General features: G+C 35.6%; 1 protein-coding gene and 1 long non-coding RNA gene across 3 annotated transcripts in view; both read right to left on the reverse strand.

Moving 5' to 3' along the window:
- Positions 1 to 7,077, reverse strand: part of LOC149791125 (uncharacterized) — a 422,332-nt gene extending 415,255 nt beyond the window's left edge. The window contains exons 1-2 of one of the 2 annotated variants that reach the window (XR_016423930.1): positions 2,323 to 7,077; positions 920 to 2,290 (exon numbers count right to left, since the gene is read on the reverse strand). This is a non-coding gene — a long non-coding RNA (uncharacterized LOC149791125). Of the gene's footprint in view, positions 1 to 919; positions 2,291 to 2,322 lie in introns of those variants that run through there. The other variant, XR_016423931.1, reaches the window with a different exon arrangement.
- Positions 7,078 to 17,777: 10,700 nt separating this feature from the next.
- The window catches only part of LOC149791128 (uncharacterized), an 82,633-nt gene continuing 79,970 nt past the window's right edge, over positions 17,778 to 20,440 (reverse strand). The window contains exon 7 of the mRNA XM_089973047.1: positions 17,778 to 20,378. Within this exon, the coding sequence (XP_089829173.1) occupies positions 19,678 to 20,378 (701 nt within the window). The 3' untranslated portion in view covers positions 17,778 to 19,677. The remainder of the gene's footprint in view (positions 20,379 to 20,440) is intronic.

Below are 20,440 nucleotides of genomic sequence, written 5' to 3' on the forward strand. Positions count from 1 at the left end.
TAGCAACCCCTACATGAATTGTATCTACAGAGAAATACTGTACGATACACATCATTGCTCTCCTCCTGTAACAGTACTCAAGCAATCCCTACATGAATTGCATCTACAGAGAAATACTGTACGATACACATCATTGATGTCCTCCTGTAACAGTACTCAAGCAACCCCTACATGAATTGAATCTACAGAGAATATAAATGATTTAGTGAAATCTGGAGCTGAAAGAAATCGTGCACTTTTGGGTATGGCCCTTAACGTATCAAAATCATCATGACATTAGTCCGACCAAAGAAGCTTGATTTTCTGATTTAACAAGTTGGTAAGGAGTTCAGCTATTACTAAGAACAAAATTTCAGATAATATCCAGCCATACCCAAAAATCGCATTAGTTGCTTCTTGCTGAAGGCACTGGGAATTCAGAGCTATCCTTAACCTTAACGTCTATGTTTCGTTGACCATGTTCCACAGGATGACCTATAAGGTAACACAAGCACGGCAAAATATTATTACTGTTCCCTATATATGTTGGCCCTAATCCTGTCCCCTTACCTTAAAATTGGTCAATACTGACCATTTTCCAAGTAAATATATTGTAAATGCATGTCCTCTCACCTCTCACCAATTCAATACTGACCACTCTCCAAGTTCATATATTGTACTTAATCATATCTCCTTAATTTTCACCAGGTCAATACTGACCATACTCCAAATTCAAATTATGTACCTAATCATGTCGCTTGACCATCGTTAGGTCATTACTGATCACTAAGTATGTAAATAGTTTCACTAAATGAACTTCTTCCGTTGCATTCTCTCTCTGAGAGAGAGAGAGAGAGAGAGAGAGAGAGAGAGAGAGAGAAGACAAAGGAAGTAGGGGTGGCGAGTCTAGAGTAGTACCTACATTGACAAAACAACAAGGCTCATGATATTTTTAATAATGGAATACATTATACAAGGATAAGTAAAGTTATGAGTACATGTCTTCATTAAATGTGTATCAATAATAATGTGAGTACAAAAGTATACCATTTATACACTTAACAATACCGCTCCGGTGGCCTAGTGGTTAGAGTGTCAGCCTCGGAAGCGGAAGGTCTTGGGTTCAATCTCCATCAGAGTCATACCAGAGATCTACAAAAATGGTACTAACAGCAGCATTGCTTGGCGCTCAGCATTAAGAGGTTAGTGTTAGGACTGGTTGGCCTGATGTCAGGATAATGTGACTTGGTGGGACATCATGCTACATGTCTGTGGCATGATGCCACAGTGCTAGACATCACCATAAACTGCCACACTGCAGACATCGTACATCGTAGCAATATGACTGAAAATTTGTTAAAGCTACGTTCAAAATACACACACACACACACTCACGCACACACACACGCATTTAACAACGTTTTGTTTCAGCTTACTTAAAATTATCAATTAAATACTGTTCAATAATCTTACACCATACCAACTCACATGGTAGGAAAGATACTTTCAATACTCTTACACCCTACTAACTCACATGTTGTGTGTGTGAGTTTGGTTTTTAACGTAGCTTTAACAACTTTTCAGTCATATCGTTACGATGTCTGTAGTGTGGCAGTTTATACTGATCTCTAGCACTGGGGTTTAATGCTGCAGACATATATCATAATGTCCCACCCAGTCACCACATTATCCTGACACCAGCCTGACCAGTCATAGCACTAAGCACTTAATGCTGAGCGCCAAGAGAGGCAGCTGTTAGTACCATTTTTATAAGTCTTTCGTATGACTCGTCTGGAGATCGAACCCACGACCTACCGCATCCGAGGCGGACGCTTTAACCACTAGGTCACCAGAGCGGTCAAGTCACATGGTAGCAAAGATATTGTTGAATGCTCTTACACCATACCAACTCACATGTTAGCAAAGACACTGTTCAATAGTCTTATGCTATAAAAACTGACACGGTTTTGCTCAATGCTTTTGCACGAAACAAACTAACAGATTAGTAAAATAAAGATAAGTGCTTTTACACCATACAGTCTGAAACAGTGGTACAAATAATGTTTAATGCATATTCACTCATTAAAAATTGTTCAATACCTTTACACCATGAACACTCACACAGTTGTGAAAATACTCTTCGTTGCTCTTACACCATACCAACTCACGTGATATTAAAATTATTTCATCTACATAAACATGCTAGGACGGTGGCCAATACATCCTAGGACCACTGCATGACATGCAAAATAAAACCACATGCTTTGTAAGAACCACTAACGTTTAGGAACACTATAGGTTAGAACACTACCTGCTAGGAACACTACATGCTAGGAACACTACCTGCTAGGAACACTACATGCTAGGAACACTACCTGCTAGGAACACTACATCCCTGTATGCATACAATATAACTAATGTGATATTGAGGCACTCTTTCGATTAAAACAAATCAGATTTTGGCCCCTTCCCATTCATGTTTGCATTCATTTCAGACTTTAACCACCCCCGTCTACATGAATTTCGACCCCTTCCCATTCATGTTTGCATTCATTTCAGGCTTTAACCACCCCCGTCTACATGAATTTCGACCACTTCCCATTCATGTTTGCATTTATTTCAGGCTTTAACCACTCCCGTCTACATGAATTTCGACCCCTTCCCATTCATGTTTGCATTTATTTCAGGCTTTAACCACTCCCGTCTACATGAATTTCGACCCCTTCCCATTCATGTTTGCATTCATTTCAGGATTTAACCACTCCCGTCTACATGAATTTCGATCCCTTCCCATTCATGTTTGCATTCATTTCAGACTTTAACCACTCCCGTCTACATGAATTTCGATCCCTTCCCATTCATGTTTGCATTCATTTCAGGCTTTAACCACTCCCGTCTACATGAATTTCGACCCCTTCCCATTCATGTTTGCATTCATTTCAGGCTTTAACCACTCCCGTCTACATGAATTTCGATCCCTTCCCATTCATGTTTGCATTCATTTCAGACTTTAACCACTCCAGTCTACATGAATTTCGATCCCTTCCCATTCATGTTTGCATTCATTTCAGGCTTTAACCACTCCCGTCTACATGAATTTCGACCCGTTCCCATTCGTGTTTGCATTCATTTCAGACTTTAACCACTCCCGTCTACATGAATTTCGATCCCTTCCCATTCATGTTTGCATTCATTTCAGGCTTTAACCACCCCAGTCTACATGAATTTCGACCCCTTCCCATTCATGTTTGCATTCATTTCAGACTCTAACCACCCCCGTCTACATGAATTTCGACCCCTTCCCATTCATGTTTGCATTCATTTCAGACTTTAACCACCCCAGTCTACATGAATTTCGACCCCTTCCCATTCATGTTTGCATTCATTTCAGGCTTTAACCACCCCAGTCTACATGAATTTCGACCCCTTCCCATTCATGCTTTTATTAATTTCAGACTATAACCACCCCCATCTCCATGAAATCAGACCCATTCTCATTCATTTTCATGCGTTAAGCATCCCAATCTCCATTTATTTCGACCCCTTCCCAGTCATGTTTGCATTCATTTTCAGGCTTTAACCACCCCCGTCTTCATAAATTTCGATCCCTTCCCATTCGTGTTTGCATTCATTTCGATTAAAGCAAATCAGATTTTGGCCCCTTCCCATTCATGTTTGCATTCATTTCAGGCTTTAACCACCCCCATCTCCATGAATTTTGTCCCCTTCCCATTCATTTCAGGCTCTAACCACCCCCATCTCCATGAATTTTGTCCCCTTCCCATTCATTTCAGGCTCTAACCACCCCCGTCTCCATGAATTTCGATCCCATACCATTCATGCTTGCATTTATTTTCAGGCTTTAACCACCCACATCTCCATGAAATTAGACCCATTCTCATTCATTTTCATGCGTTAAGCATCCCCATCTCCATTTATTTCGACCCCTTCCCAGTCATGTTTGCATTCATTTTCAGGCTTTAACCACCCCGGTCTTCATAAATTTCGACCCCTTCCCATTCGTGTTTGCATTCATTTCAGACTCTAACCACCCCAGTATCCATGAATTTCGACCCCCTTCCATTCATGTTTGCATTCATTTTCAGATTTTCACCAGTCCAGTCTCCATAAACTTTGACCCCTTCCCATGCATTTTCAGACTATAACCAGTCCAGTCTCCATAACCTTTGACCCCTTCCTATGCATATTTACATTTAATTTCAGACTTTTACTGTCTTTGTTTTCCTGGATTCTAGAACCCTTGCCATGCATGCTTACATTCAATTTTAGACATTAACCATCCCTGTATCTCAGGATTTGAAAGCCTCCCCATGCAAATTTAGTTAATTTCAGATTTTTAAAATCCCTATCTCACAGGACTCTGATGACCATTATCACAACCCTAACTGAGTTTTCACCCCCACATAGCTTCCAGGTCATACAATACAGTTGATTAATGCATCATAGAGCATTGCTACCTTAATTGAAGTTGTACCCCATATAGCTTCCAGGTCATACAGTACAGTTGATTAATGCATTATATAGCATAGCTACCCTAACTGAAGTTGTACCCCAGATAGCTTCCAGGTCATACGGTGCAACTGATAATGCATTATATTTACTCAATATTACTAAATTGGATTATATTACTGGTATAAAACAAAACGTTATTTTCCCACATTCGCATGCATTATTTACAAGTATTCTATTACATCCTAAATCATTATTTAATCTTACTGCAGTAATCACATTTTGTATCACATCCTAAATCATTATTCAATCTTACTGCAGTAATCACATTTTGTATCGCATCCTAAATCATTATACAATCTTACAGCAGCAATCACATGTTGTATTACATCCTAAATCATTATGCAATCTTACAGCAGCAATCACATGTTGTATTAATCCTAAATCATTATTCAATCTTACTGCAGTAATCACATGTTGTATTAATCCTAAATCATTATTCAATCTTACTGCAGTAATCACATGTTGTATTACATCCTAAATCATTATTCAATCTTACAGCAGTAACCACATGTTGTATTACATCTTAAATCATTATTCAATCTTACTGCAGTAATCACATGTTGCATTACATCCTAAATGTTTATTCAATTTTTTGCAGTAATCAAATGTTGTATTACATCCTAAATGTGTATTCAATTTATTGCAGTAATCACATGTTGTACTACATCCTAAAGATTCATTCAATTTATTGCAGTAATCACATGTTGTGTTACATCTTAAATGTTCATTCAATTTATTGCAGTAATCACATGTTATTGTTGTTGTTGTTGTTGTAGGGATTAACACCATTTTTCAGCACACGATAGGCTATACATGGCGGCCAGTATTAATGGTGGAGGAAGAACCCGAGAATACCCCGGAAAGAACCACCGACCCTCGAGAAGCTACTGGTAAGCTTTCTCACATACCCACATTGGCCGAAAATCACATGTTGTATTACATCCTAAATGTTTATTCAATGTATTGCAGTAATCACATGTTGTATTACATCCTAAATCTGTATTCGATTTCTTGCAGTAATCACATGCTGTACTACATCCTAAAGGTTCACTCAATTTATTGCAGTAATCACATATTGTATTACATCCTAAATCATTATTCAATCTTACTGCAGTAATCACATCTTGTATTACATCTTAAATCATTATTCAATCTTACTGCAGTAATCACATATTGTATTACATTCTAAATCATTATTCAATGTTACAGCCGTAATCACATGTTGTATTATATCCTAAATCATGATTCAATCTTATTGCAGTAATCACATGTTGTATTACATCCTCAATGTTTATTCAATTTATTGCAGCAATCACATTTTGTATTACATCCTAAATGTTCATTCAATTTATTGCAGTAATCACATGATGTATTACATCCTAAATGTGTATTCAATTTATTGCAGTAATCAGATGTATTACATCCTAAATATTTATTGAATTTATTGCAGTAATCACAGGTTGTAACACATCCTAAATGTTTATTCAATTTATTGCAGTAATCACATGATTTATTACATCCTAAATGTTTATTCGATTTATTGCAGTAATCAAATGTTGTATTACATTCTAAAGGATTATTCAATTTTATTGCAGTAATCACATGTTGTATTACATCCTAAATGATCATTCAATTTATTGCAGTAATCACATGATGTATTACATCCTAAATGTGTATTCAATTTATTGCAGTAATCACATGTTGTATTACATCTTAAATGTATATTCAATCTATTGCAATAATCACAGGTTGTAATACATCCTAAATGTTCATTCAATGTATTGCAGTAATCACATTTAGTATTACATCCTAAATGTTTCTTCAATTTATTGCAGTAATCACTGGTTGTAATACATCCTAAATGTTTATTCAATCTTATTGCATTATCACATTTTGTATTACATCATAAATGTTTATTCAATTTATTGCAGTAATCACATTTTGTATTACATCCTAATTAATTTTTCTATCTTATTATAGTAATCAAGAATTATTGTAGACAAGAATTTAATATAATTCAATGAATGGAAAAATATATAGATATGCAGAGTGTTGATATTTTGAAACAAATGTCAAATATACACAGATCAGTTGTGGATACCTAGGTCAATGAAAGAAAGGTCAAACTGATTTATATAAATGTTCTTTAATACATTACTATAATTCGTAGCATTGTTAATTTCTGGGGGTTTTATGCATTCCTCTATTTCCTATCCTTGTCAATTTTGGGTTTTTCATAGCACCAGCACCATACATACTTAATTTATATGATTTCCCTTTTATGTTGGCCATGTCCTCCGTTATGCTTAATACACAAGTTTCTTTTCTTCTTGTTGGCCATGTTCTTTATTTACAAGTTTTTCATCTCCATATTGGCCATGACCTGAATTGACAGTTTTCTATTCCATGTTGGTCATGTCCTTCACTGACAGATTTTTCTCATCAAAATTGTCCAGGTCATTAATTTATGTCTTCTCATACATGTTAACAATGTCCTAAATTTACAAGTTTCTTCCATGCTGACCACGTCATTATCATACAAGTTACTTCCATGCTGACCATGTCATTATCATACAAGTTTCTTCCATGCTGACCACGTCATTATCATACAAGTTTCTTCCATGCTGACCACGTCATTATCATACAAGTTTCTTCCATGCTGACCACGTCATTATCATACAAGTTGCTTCCATGCTGACCATGTCATTATCATACAAGTTACTTCCATGCTGACCATGTCATTATCATACAAGTTACTTCCATGCTGACCATGTCATTATCATACAAGTTTCTTCCATGCTGACCATGTCGTTATCATACAAGTTACTTCCATGCTGACCATGTCATTATCATACAAGTTACTTCCATGCTGACCACGTCGTTATCATACAAGTTACTTCCATGCTGACCACGTCGTTATCATACAAGTTACTTCCATGCTGACCACGTCGTTATCATACAAGTTACTTCCATGCTGACCACGTCATTATCATACAAGTTTCTTCCATGCTGACCATGTCATTATCATACAAGTTACTTCCATGCTGACCATGTCATTATCATACAAGTTTCTTCCATGCTGACCACGTCATTATCATACAAGTTTCTTCCATGCTGACCACGTCATTATCATACAAGTTTCTTCCATGCTGACCACGTCATTATCATACAAGTTGCTTCCATGCTGACCATGTCATTATCATACAAGTTTCTTCCATGCTGACCATGTCGTTATCATACAAGTTACTTCCATGCTGACCATGTCATTATCATACAAGTTACTTCCATGCTGACCACGTCGTTATCATACAAGTTACTTCCATGCTGACCACGTCGTTATCATACAAGTTACTTCCATGCTGACCACGTTGTTATCATACAAGTTACTTCCATGCTGACCACGTCATTATCATACAAGTTTCTTCCATGCTGACCACGTCATTATCATACAAGTTACTTCCATGCTGACCATGTCATTATCATACAAGTTTCTTCCATGCTGACCACGTCATTATCATACAAGTTTCTTCCATGCTGACCACGTCATTATCATACAAGTTTCTTCCATGCTGACCACGTCATTATCATACAAGTTGCTTCCATGCTGACCATGTCATTATCATACAAGTTACTTCCATGCTGACCATGTCATTATCATACAAGTTACTTCCATGCTGACCATGTCATTATCATACAAGTTTCTTCCATGCTGACCATGTCGTTATCATACAAGTTACTTCCATGCTGACCATGTCATTATCATACAAGTTACTTCCATGCTGACCACGTCGTTATCATACAAGTTACTTCCATGCTGACCACGTCGTTATCATACAAGTTACTTCCATGCTGACCACGTCGTTATCATACAAGTTACTTCCATGCTGACCACGTCATTATCATACAAGTTTCTTCCATGCTGACCATGTCATTATCATACAAGTTACTTCCATGCTGACCATGTCATTATCATACAAGTTACTTCCATGCTGACCATGTCATTATCATACAAGTTACTTCCATGCTGACCATGTCATTATCATACAAGTTACTTCCATGCTGACCATGTCATTATCATACAAGTTTCTTCCATGCTGACCATGTCATTATCATACAAGTTACTTCCATGCTGACCACGTCGTTATCATACAAGTTTCTTCCATGCTGACCACGTCGTTATCATACAAGTTTCTTCCATGCTGACCATGTCATTATCATACAAGTTACTTCCATGCTGACCACGTCGTTATCATACAAGTTACTTCCATGCTGACCACGTCGTTATCATACAAGTTACTTCCATGCTGACCACGTCGTTATCATACAAGTTACTTCCATGCTGACCACGTCATTATCATACAAGTTTCTTCCATGCTGACCATGTCATTATCATACAAGTTTCTTCCATGCTGACCATGTCATTATCATACAAGTTTCTTCCATGCTGACCATGTCATTATCATACAAGTTACTTCCATGCTGACCATGTCATTATCATACAAGTTTCTTCCATGCTGACCATGTCATTATCATACAAGTTACTTCCATGCTGACCATGTCATTATCATACAAGTTTCTTCCATGCTGACCATGTCATTATCATACAAGCTACTTCCATGCTGACCACGTCGTTATCATACAAGTTTCTTCCATGCTGATCACGTCGTTATCATACAAGTTTCTTCCATGCTGACCATGTCATTATCATACAAGTTACTTCCATGCTGACCACGTCGTTATCATACAAGTTTCTTCCATGCTGACCATGTCATTATCATACAAGTTACTTCCATGCTGACCACGTCGTTATCATACAAGTTTCTTCCATGCTGACCATGTCATTATCATACAAGTTACTTCCATGCTGACCATGTCATTATCATACAAGCTACTTCCATGCTGACCACGTCGTTATCATACAAGTTTCTTCCATGCTGACCACGTCGTTATCATACAAGTTTCTTCCATGCTGACCAGGTCATTATCATACAAGTTTCTTCCATGCTGACCACGTCGTTATCATACAAGTTTCTTCCATGCTGACCACGTCATTATCATACAAGTTTCTTCCATGCTGACCATGTCATTATCATACAAGTTACTTCCATGCTGACCACGTCATTATCATACAAGTTTCTTCCATGCTGACCAGGTCATTATCATACAAGTTACTTCCATGCTGACCACGTCATTATCATACAAGTTTCTTCCATGCTGACCACGTCGTTATCATACAAGTTACTTCCATGCTGACCACGTCGTTATCATACAAGTTTCTTCCATGCTGACCATGTCATTATCATACAAGTTTCTTCCATGCTGACCATGTCATTATCATACAAGTTTCTTCCATGCTGACCATGTCATTATCATACAAGTTACTTCCATGCTGACCATGTCATTATCATACAAGTTTCTTCCATGCTGACCATGTCATTATCATACAAGTTTCTCCCATGCTGACCATGTCATTATCATACAAGTTTCTTCCATGCTGACCATGTCATTATCATACAAGTTTCTTCCATGCTGACCATGTCATTATCATACAAGTTTCTTCCATGCTGACCATGTCATTATCATACAAGTTTCTTCCATGCTGACCATGTCATTAATTTAAAAGTTTTCTCCTCCATGTTGATCATGACCTTAATTTACAATCTATTTTTTAGAAAAGCTAAAAATTTAATGATTTATTCAAAAGTCCTGGTACTATCAGTCATTGTCCATGAGAAAACTAGTGCTCTATCAAAAGTCCTGGCACTATATGCAATTTCCAACAATAAAACTAGTGCTACATTAGAGTTCCATGAACTAATTTTTGTCTTGATCGTTGACTTTATTCACTCTCAGTGAATAGAGGGGTCAATTGTTTTGGCCTTTCAATAAGAAAATTGGGATTGAAAACCGTCACCTGTATTATAATTGGTACATGAATTAAGTAGGTATACTAAAATAAGGGACCAATGTATGTGAACTAGCGTTAGAAAGTTGATGACATAATCTGCTACATGTCTGTTGTTTTCGATTTCAGTCTTGTATACACATGCTTACATCTTTTAACCATGGTTTATATTGAATGCACTTAGTCTTAGACAGATTGTCCTCCAAATATCATATATAATCCTTATTTCATAGAAATCGATGGATTTTCCTACCCATTTTAAATGTTTATTAATTACCTTATAGTTGTATATGGATTTTCCTACCCATTTTAGATGTATATTAGTTACTTTATAGTTTTAAACGGATTTTCCTACCCATTTTAGATGTTTATTAGTTACTTTAGAGTTCCAAATGGAATTTCCTACCCATTTTAGATGTATATTATAGTTTCAAATGGATTTTCCTACCCATTTTAGATGCATATTAGTTACTTCATAGTTTTAGATGGATTTTCCTACCCATTTTAGATGCATATTAGTTACTTTATAGTTTTAGATGGATTTTCCTACCCATTTTAAATGATTATTAGTTACTTTATAGTTTTAGATGGATTTTCCTACCCATTCTAGATGTTTATTAGTTACTTTATAGTTTTAAATGGATTTTCCTACCCATTTTAGATGCATATTCGTTACTAAATAGTTTTAGATGGATTTTCCTACCCATTTTAGATGTATATTATAGTTTCAGATGGATTTTCCTACCCATTGTAGATGCATATTAGTTACTTTATAGTTTTAGATGGATTTTCCTACCCATTTTAGATGTATATTATTTAGTTTATAGTTTTAGATGGACTTTCCAACCCATTTTAGATGTATATTGGTTCCTTTATAGTGTTTGATGGATCTCCCAAGCCATTTTAGATGTATACTAGTTACTTTTTAGTTTTAGTTGGATTTTCCTACCAATTTTAGATGTTTATTAGTTATAGTTTCAAACGGATTTTCCTCCCCATTTCAGATCTATTTTAGTAACTCTAGTTTTAAATGGATTTCCCTACCCATTTTAGATGTATATTAGTTACTTTAGTTTTAGATGGATTTCCTAACTAATCCGTTTTGTAATATATATATATATATATATATATATATATATATATATATATATATATATATATATATATATATATATATATATAATTCTGTGAAGATAAATCAATGTACACAGATTCTACTTTAAATTAATATCATTTACATATAGATGTGTAATCTCTAGCAAAAAAAGACAGGAATGAATTATACACGTGTATTGGCTGGCAATTACATATGTATCATGGATAAGAATTTTAAATGTAAATGGACAAGATACTGCATACACAATTAGTGTTCATTCATTATGTGTATATATATATATATATATATATATATATATATATATATATATATATATATATATATATATATATATATATAATATCAGTGTGATATTGATCTAAAGTCTTATGGAGTTGTTGATAAAACGGTTTCTATAATCTTAAAGGCTTTTATAGTAAACGTTGCTAAATTAGTCATCAAAATTTTGCTAGTATCATTGTGTATAAAGGGCCTAACAAAATTTAGAATTGGGTTTTTATATACAAAGGTGTGTAATTTCTTTGTATTTCTCCATATAGCGGACAAGCAGTAATGAAATGGAACTTATATTTTATGTTAACATAAAAACAATTGACAATCTTTTCCTCATAGCAGATACTTTAGTATCTTCCCGTATTGCCATTGATTGGCAAGTTCCTCGCTCGAAGCATAGTGATTATATAACAAAGATCATTATATCCCAACCATTCTATAATAGTTTTGACATGTAAATTCTACTCCCAATGATCTTTAGAAGCACAGTCATTCCATCGACTTAATCTCATCCTGCAGTTTTTGCCTAAAACTATCTTCACATCTCTGGCTGAACAATTTAAGAAATATATTTGCATCATTTACGCCCTTAGTACACCAAACATTGCCAAATCCAAATGTAAATAGAAGCTATTTAACATAGTTAGGGGCCTTCCATTTAGTACGTACGCAAAAATCTGGCAAAGCTTGACCCCTCCCCCTCCCTGTACACCTGCATATTTTTAGACAACCCCCACCAGCATACGCACGCTTGACGCAACCCCCCAATTCTATACAACGGCCTTTATTTAATCAACGCAGAAACCATAAAGGATTAACAATATATTAACGAGTTTAATAAAACAGCTAGTCCACTGACACTAAATGTCTGGCAGCATTCAAAGAAATAAGCTGCATAACATTAAACAGTTTGTCTAGTATCTGCTAAAACTCAAATGCTGACTGAACCCAGTCGAACAGGATATGTATTAGACAATTTATTATCACGGTTTCACACTCCCCCCAATTCCTATGCATACGCACATTATCAATAGACCCCCACCATACACAAGCGTATGCATTTGGGTTAACCCCCCTCCATGTGTACATAATAAATGGATGGCCCCTTAGCCCAATAATCACAATTGTCCTCCATCTTAACTGTAAATTGTAGAATTGTTTAGGATAGTTCTGGCAATGTTAGAATTCTTAGCTAATATTTCAATATAGGTTTATATCTTATACACTGCATACTAATCATTCCTAATTCATTATATATGAATGCATTTGGAATAGAGTTAGATATACCAAGGATATATTTACAAAATGACAAATAAGCTTTTTCAATATCATTGGCATCATAAAACCCCCCAACCTGAGCAACATAATTAAGTGGAGGAGCTAAACCCCAAAACCTTAGCGCCATAATTAAGTAGGGGAGCTACCATTGTGTCAAACAGACGAAGCAATCCAGTTACGGGTAATCTGCCAAATTTTGAAAGACTTCGTTTCAACATATGCACAGCCTTCAGCGCCTGCAAGGATAGAGTTTTCCGGGACATAAACCAAGAGTTTTTGAAGAAAATATGCATCATAAATGCTTATAGTATGATTCAATCTTTACCTTTGTAGCCATAGTACCACGTGTTGTAACTTTGAGATAGCCATCTCTGCGAAATACAACCAATCTTGATTTTTCCATATTCATCTTTAATTTCCACTTTTTGCAATATGTATGCAACCTATTGAGCATATTTTGCAACTGGTGAGCAGTGTCAGCAAAGACAATTAAATCATATGCATACAACTGTGAAAATAGTTATAAGGTTTTTACAGACACTACCATTTCCTTCAGCTAAAAAGAGTTTTAAATCATTAACAAATAAAGAAATGAGTAAATGCGATAAAACACAACCTTGGCACATGCCAAAGGGCAAACCAAACACATCGGTAATAAGACTGCTGGAGTTAGTACAAGCTTTTACATCAATATAAATTGCCTTAATAATTCTTAACATTTTTCCACCAATATCTTCACTAACTGGCTTTTGGTACAGTAAATGTATCTTTATCCTATCAAAGACATTTTCATGGTCAATAAATACGGTATAGAATCTACCGCTACGTTTTCTTAAATATTTACTAACTAATTTATGAAATATAAATATGTTATCTGCTGTGGAGCACCCCACTCAAAATCCTGCTTGCTCTTCACCCAGTAATTCGTTTTCCTTCACCCATTCATTTATTATGTTTTTTTAAAATTAAGCCATTCATGATAATAATAATAATAATAATAACTTTATATAGCGCCTAATCTTTAGAAGCTCTAAGTGCTTTACAATATTAGACAACACCTATAAGAAAAAGAAAAAATCATATATAATGATACGATTACAAGAACAAACACCATGAAATTAGAAAACAAAAAAACACACAAAAAAACATGCAGAGAATATTTAAAGTAGGAAACATTATAAGGTCTTTACATTTGTTCTTGCAGTTGAAACAAGTGAGTCTTAAGTGCATTATTGAATGTGATCACTATCTCTGTGTCTAAGTTCAGTGGGCAATTCATTCCATGTTGCTGGGCCTTGGTATGCAAAAAAAAGAAGCGCTGTCCATGTGGCTTCGTTTTCATAGTGGGAATAATGAGTATACGATTGTAAATATCTTGCTGGTGTGTACAAATGGGTGAGGTCAGATAGGTATGTTGGAGTAGAGTCCGACAATGAAACGTAGCAAAGATAACACATTTTGTTGATCGAATGGATAGCCCGTGTAGGATACAGAGCAGCGGGGAGGTGTGTTCTGATCATTGTACTCTAAGTATGATCCGAGCAGCTGTGTTTTTGGAGCAGATATTGAGATGAACCAGATAGAGTTAAGTTACAATAGTCCAGTCTTGAATGTACTAATGAACACACAAGTGTTTTAGTGGCATCAGCTGAAACATTTATATATTAGAGAGTAATTAAGCAAATTGGAGTGTTCAAAACTATTATAATTACATATCACCAATGATTAGTAATTGCTTTAGCAGTGTATTCCAGGGGCTCTAACTGTTTGTGGGGCCACAGGTGGTGGAGTGGTCTAAAGTGTTTGGCTTTACTGATCAGTGCCTTCTCACCTCTGTCCCAATGGGTCTGAGACTTGGGCTTGGCCAATGTGGGTATGTGAGAAAGGTTGTCAGTTGTTTCCTGATTCTTGCTGGTTCTTAATAAGGTTTTTCAGGTTCTTCCTCTATGAACTATACTGGCTGCCATATTTAGCACATCAAACACTGAAAAAATGCATAAATCACCAAACAACGACTTTGTAGCTTGTAGCACAAATTCCTAAACAGTTTTATTCATGGTCATGTAATTTAATGTGTGCATTATTAACCTTTATGTTCACACCCATAATAAATAAATTAAAGTTGCAAAGAACTAAATTTCTTACCAAGCTGTTGACTTATGCACTTTTATATGTAGATTAGGCAGGACATCGTTTTAAAATATTTCCAGATGGGTCATTCTTGGTACACAATGTCAAATTTGAATCCATTTATAACCAATATTATTTTAAATCATTTCTGATGGGTCACCTGTTGTACAAAATGCCAAATTTGTATGCAATTATAAGTCTATTTTGTACAATATTTCACTTGTGTCAACTTTAAAATGCTGTGCAATAATTTTTAAATTTCCTGACAATTTGCAGCAGATTTTTATGTGAATTTCTTCTTTCCTTCATGACACATATTGTCACATGCAACCAAACATGGTCTACATTGGAATTGGTATTGCAGCCAAACATGGTCTACATTGGTATTGGTATTGCAGCCAAACATGGTCTACATTGGTATTGGTATTGCTGCCAAACATGGTCTACATTGATATTGGTATTGCAGCCAAACATGCTCTACATTGGTACTGGTATTGCAGCCAAACATGGTCTACATTGGTATTGGTATTTCAGCCAAACATGGTCTACATTGGTATTGGTATTTCAGCCAAACATGGTCTACATTGGTATTGAGCTAAAGATCCATTCAAGATTACACTCGAGGATGACACCAGTGAAAGAACTCCATCAATTATAACTGAACTTCATCACACCTTGGTCTTAAACAACTACATTGAAAGATTTCTCATCTGTCCACATCATACACCTTAGAGGGGACCAGACTGTAATTTCACTTTCAAAAAGGTCAAAGTTTTGTAGATATCTGCAACAAATTTAGTAATGCAATGCCCAGCAAAACCTACATATATAAGCGCTGATGTCAGCATTAATCCAAAAACAAGAGAAAACTTAAGCCAATTGCATTTTCGTTTGTTTGAGAGCAAGCACTTCGATCGAGATTAAATATGCACAGTTAGGGAACAAGTATATAATGTATGTGGGGTCTGTGAGAACTTCATTCCATCCTATCCTGCTATTAAATACACACAATAAGAAAAACAGTAGTGGATCATATATGCGGGTCTGTGAGAATGTAATACCATCCTGTTATTAAATGCGCACGGTTAGGGAAGGAGTGGATTATGTATGCAAGAGCAGTCATCCTGTTATTAAATACACATGGTTAGGGAAGGAGTGGAGTATGTATGCAAGGCCTGTCATCATGTTATTAAATACACATGGTTAGGGAAGGATTGGAATATGTATGCAAGCCTGTCATATTATTAAATACACACGGTTAGGAAGGAGTGGATAATGTGTGTGTGGCCTGTGAGAACTTCATGTCATCTCGTTATTAAATACACACAGCTAGGGAAGGAGTGGATAATATATGCAAGACCAGTCATCTTGTTATTAAATACACATGGTTAGGGAAGGAGTGGATAATATATGCAGGTCTGTGAGAATGTAATGCCATCCTGTTATTAAATACATACAGTTAGGGAAGGAGTGGATTATTCATGCAAGGCCTGTCATCCTGTTATTAAATACACACGATTAGGGAAGGAGTGGATTATGTATGCAAGGCCTGTGAGTAATTTATGTCATCATATTAAATAGACACGGTTAGGGAGGGGGTGGATAATGCATGCAAGAACAGACATCCTGTTATTAAATACACACGGTTAGGGAAGGAGTGGATTATGTATGCACGTCCTGAGAGTACTTCATGTCATCTTGTTATTAAATACACACAGTTAGGGAAGGAATGAGTAATATATGCAGGGCCTTGACAACTTCACGCCACCTTGTCATCAAATACACACAATAAGGAAAACAGGAGTGGATATGTATGCAGGTCTATGAGAACTTCATGCCATCTTGTTGGGACTGAACTTTTTTAGAGCACATACCTACCCCAAACTTGTATTGCCAATGATCAACACATTTGCTAAGATAAAGCTCTTTTGCTCTGCCGTTGACCAGTGATGTGCCGATGACTATTGATATGCCAATGACGATTGATGTGCCATTGACCATTGATGTGCCATTGACTACTGATGTGCTAATGACTATTAAGGTGCCATTGACCATTGATGTGCTAATGACTATTGATGTGCTAATGACTATTGATGTGCCAATGTATGTTGATGTGCCAGTGTCTATTGATGTGCCAATGACTATTTATGTGCCAATGTATGTTGATGTGCCAGTGGTTATTGATGTGCCATTGACCATTGATGGGCCAATGACTATTGATGTGCCAATGACTATTGATGTACCAATGACTATTGATGTGCCTGAGATACTTTAGTGAAAAACAGAGTATGCAGCTGGGAAGATATTGGATAGTTTTAGACTCTTTTATAGTAAAATTCTCAAGTGTTATGGTCATAAATTCTTAAAAACGTCCATGATGGTCTTCAGGGGTTAGCCGAGTGCAGATAGAGAGAGAGAGAGAGCAAAACTGCATATAGTGGTATGAAATCTTGAGAAATAAAGAGAAATATAAACATATGATTTGGTCGCATTTTGAGAAGCCAGTGCAGAGTATTGTATTTACAGCTGATAATTTGTGAAGCAATTATTATCATCCAAACATGTATAATTATGATTTATAGCTAATGCACTGAATCCATTCCAAACACGCTTTTACATGCTATATAGCTTAAAAGACTGAATGCACTCAGTTGTTCCAAAGTCAGTAGAAAAACAGTGTTATGGTTACAGTCACATACAATGTCATATTATGAAGACTGACAGTCTTAAAAGGTATCACGCTGTTCTGTCTGTTGAATTTCATATATGAGGACTGACACAGTCTTAAAAGGTATCGCAATGTTATTTCTGTTGAATTTCATGTATGAAGACTGACACGGTCTTAAAAGGTATCACGATGTTCTTTCTGTTTAATTTCATGTAGGAAGACTGACATGGTCTAAAAAGGTATCATGATGTTCTTTCTGTCGAGTTTCATGAAGACTGACACAGCCTTAAAAGGTGTCATGATGTTCTTTTTGTTGAAGACTGACATGGTCTTAAAAGGTATCATGATGTTCTTTTTGTTGAATTTCATGTATGAAGACTGACACAGTCTTAAAAGGTATAACGATGTTATTTCTGCCGAATTTCATGGATGAAGACTGACATGGTCTTAAAATGTATCACGATGTTATTTCTGCTGAATTTCATGTATGAAGACTGTCACAGTCTTAAAAGGTATCACAATGTTCTTTCTGTTGAATTTCATAGATACGTATAACTCACACTAAGTTCCTTACGTTGAATTTCATGTATAATTGTGACACACTGAAAAGACGTTCCTTCTACTTCAGATCATGTATATTTATTACATTTCTTACATTGTTTATTCGTGTCAAGTTCCTATGTATTTATTTAATTTATTGCATTGTTTATTAATGTCAAGTTCCTATACATTTATTACATTTCTTGCATTGTTTATTAATGTCAAGTTCCTTTACATTTATTACATTTTTTGGATTGTTTATTAATGCCAAGTTCCTATATATTTATTACATTTATTGCATTGTTTATTCGTGTCAAGTTCCTATGTATTTATTTAATTTATTGCATTGTTTATTAATGCCAAGTTCCTATGTATTTATTACATTTCTTGGATTGTTTATTAATGTCAAGTTCCTTTATATTTATTACATTTCTTACATTGTTTATTCGTGTCAAGTTCCTATGTATTTATTTAATTTATTGCATTGTTTATTAATGTCAAGTTCCTATGTATTTATTACATTTCTTGGATTGTTTATTAATGTCAAGTTCCTTTATATTTATTACATTTCTTGGATTGTTTATTAATGTCAAGTTCCTATATATTTATTACATTTCTTGCAATGTTTATTAATGTCAAGTTCCTATACATTTATTACATTTCTTGCATTGTTTATTAATGTCAAGTGCCTACGTATTTATTACATTTCTTGCATTGTTTATTAAGGTCAAGTTCCTTTATATGTATTACATTTCTTGCATTGTTTATTAATGTCAAGTTGCTATATATTTGTATTGATTACTTAATTTCCTGGAATAGTGTATTTGGTTCAAGTATGTGTGTTTAATTCTCAGTCTTCTGAGAATTTCCTTTCAACTACTTTATGCACAATTGTGTTTGGAGTCATTTTACTGAAATTCCTATTTCAGACATTGATAGGAGGCTGTGTCTGTGACTCATTTAACTGAGACTGTTGTTTCAATGTAATGATTAGGATTACATTTTGATGAGGTACTTGTTACTGCTTATGACTCATTGTTTTCAGAATGTCCATTTTAATGAAGGATATCTTGTTTATGATTATCCTTTTCCAATAGTTCATTCAATGGAAGGATATGTATGTTTATGATTCCCTGACTTCCCCTTCTTCTGAAGGGGCACATCTGTTTATAATCCATTCTTTTCGGATAATTCTAGTTGTCATGTATGTTACAACTTATTATTTGCACTGTGCCTACAGAAGGACATCCATGTTTATAACTCACTTGCAGAAGATTGATCTTTTGACTCTAGAGCTTGGAGTCTTGATGTCACATTCCGTAACTCATCCTTAAGTGCTTTCTGTACCTCATCCTTAACTTTTTTCTCTATCTCGTCCTGAACTGTTTCTATCATGTCAAGGCATATTTTGAGAATATCAAGGTATGATCCAACAGGGATTGCTGATATCTTAGTGTGCTGAATTTCCTGTAATATCTTAGCCTCAAATGCAGTGTCCCCACACTGCTGGCTGAGAGTTATCAATGTTGAGCTGATGTCATTCCAGTGGGTTTGGAAGTCACTGGCATTAATATGGCATGACTTAGCATGAGCAAACAATTTGTTCCTGTCATCTCGCAGTTTTTGGATCAAATCTTTTTCTTGCTTGCTCAGAGATGGCACAACGTTCTTAAAGAGGGCAGACAGCAGGGTGATATCATAGTCATCCAGGTTGGTAGCACTGCCATTTGGTGGGAACATTATGGCCATAAGGGACTTGTTGAACACGTTTTTAAGTTTGTTGAACGTATTACTGTATTTGGTAAGATATTGGTCCAAAGTGCAGGTGGATGTGACTGTGTGGTGCCTTAAAAGTTGTCTCAGGACCCTGGCTCCAATATCAACCAAAAGATATGTGATGCGCATGAACCTGTCAGCGCTGCCTGTAGGTTGGGGTGGCATGGGGCTAACAGAAGCTGAAAGACGAAAATAATGGTACAAATGATTTCAGTACATAGAAGCACATTCACAAATGTAA

Source organism: Sinohyriopsis cumingii, chromosome 10 (genome assembly GCF_028554795.1).
Source record: "Sinohyriopsis cumingii isolate HCF-2022 chromosome 10, ASM2855479v2, whole genome shotgun sequence".
Taxonomy (NCBI): Eukaryota; Metazoa; Mollusca; class Bivalvia; order Unionida; family Unionidae; genus Sinohyriopsis; species Sinohyriopsis cumingii.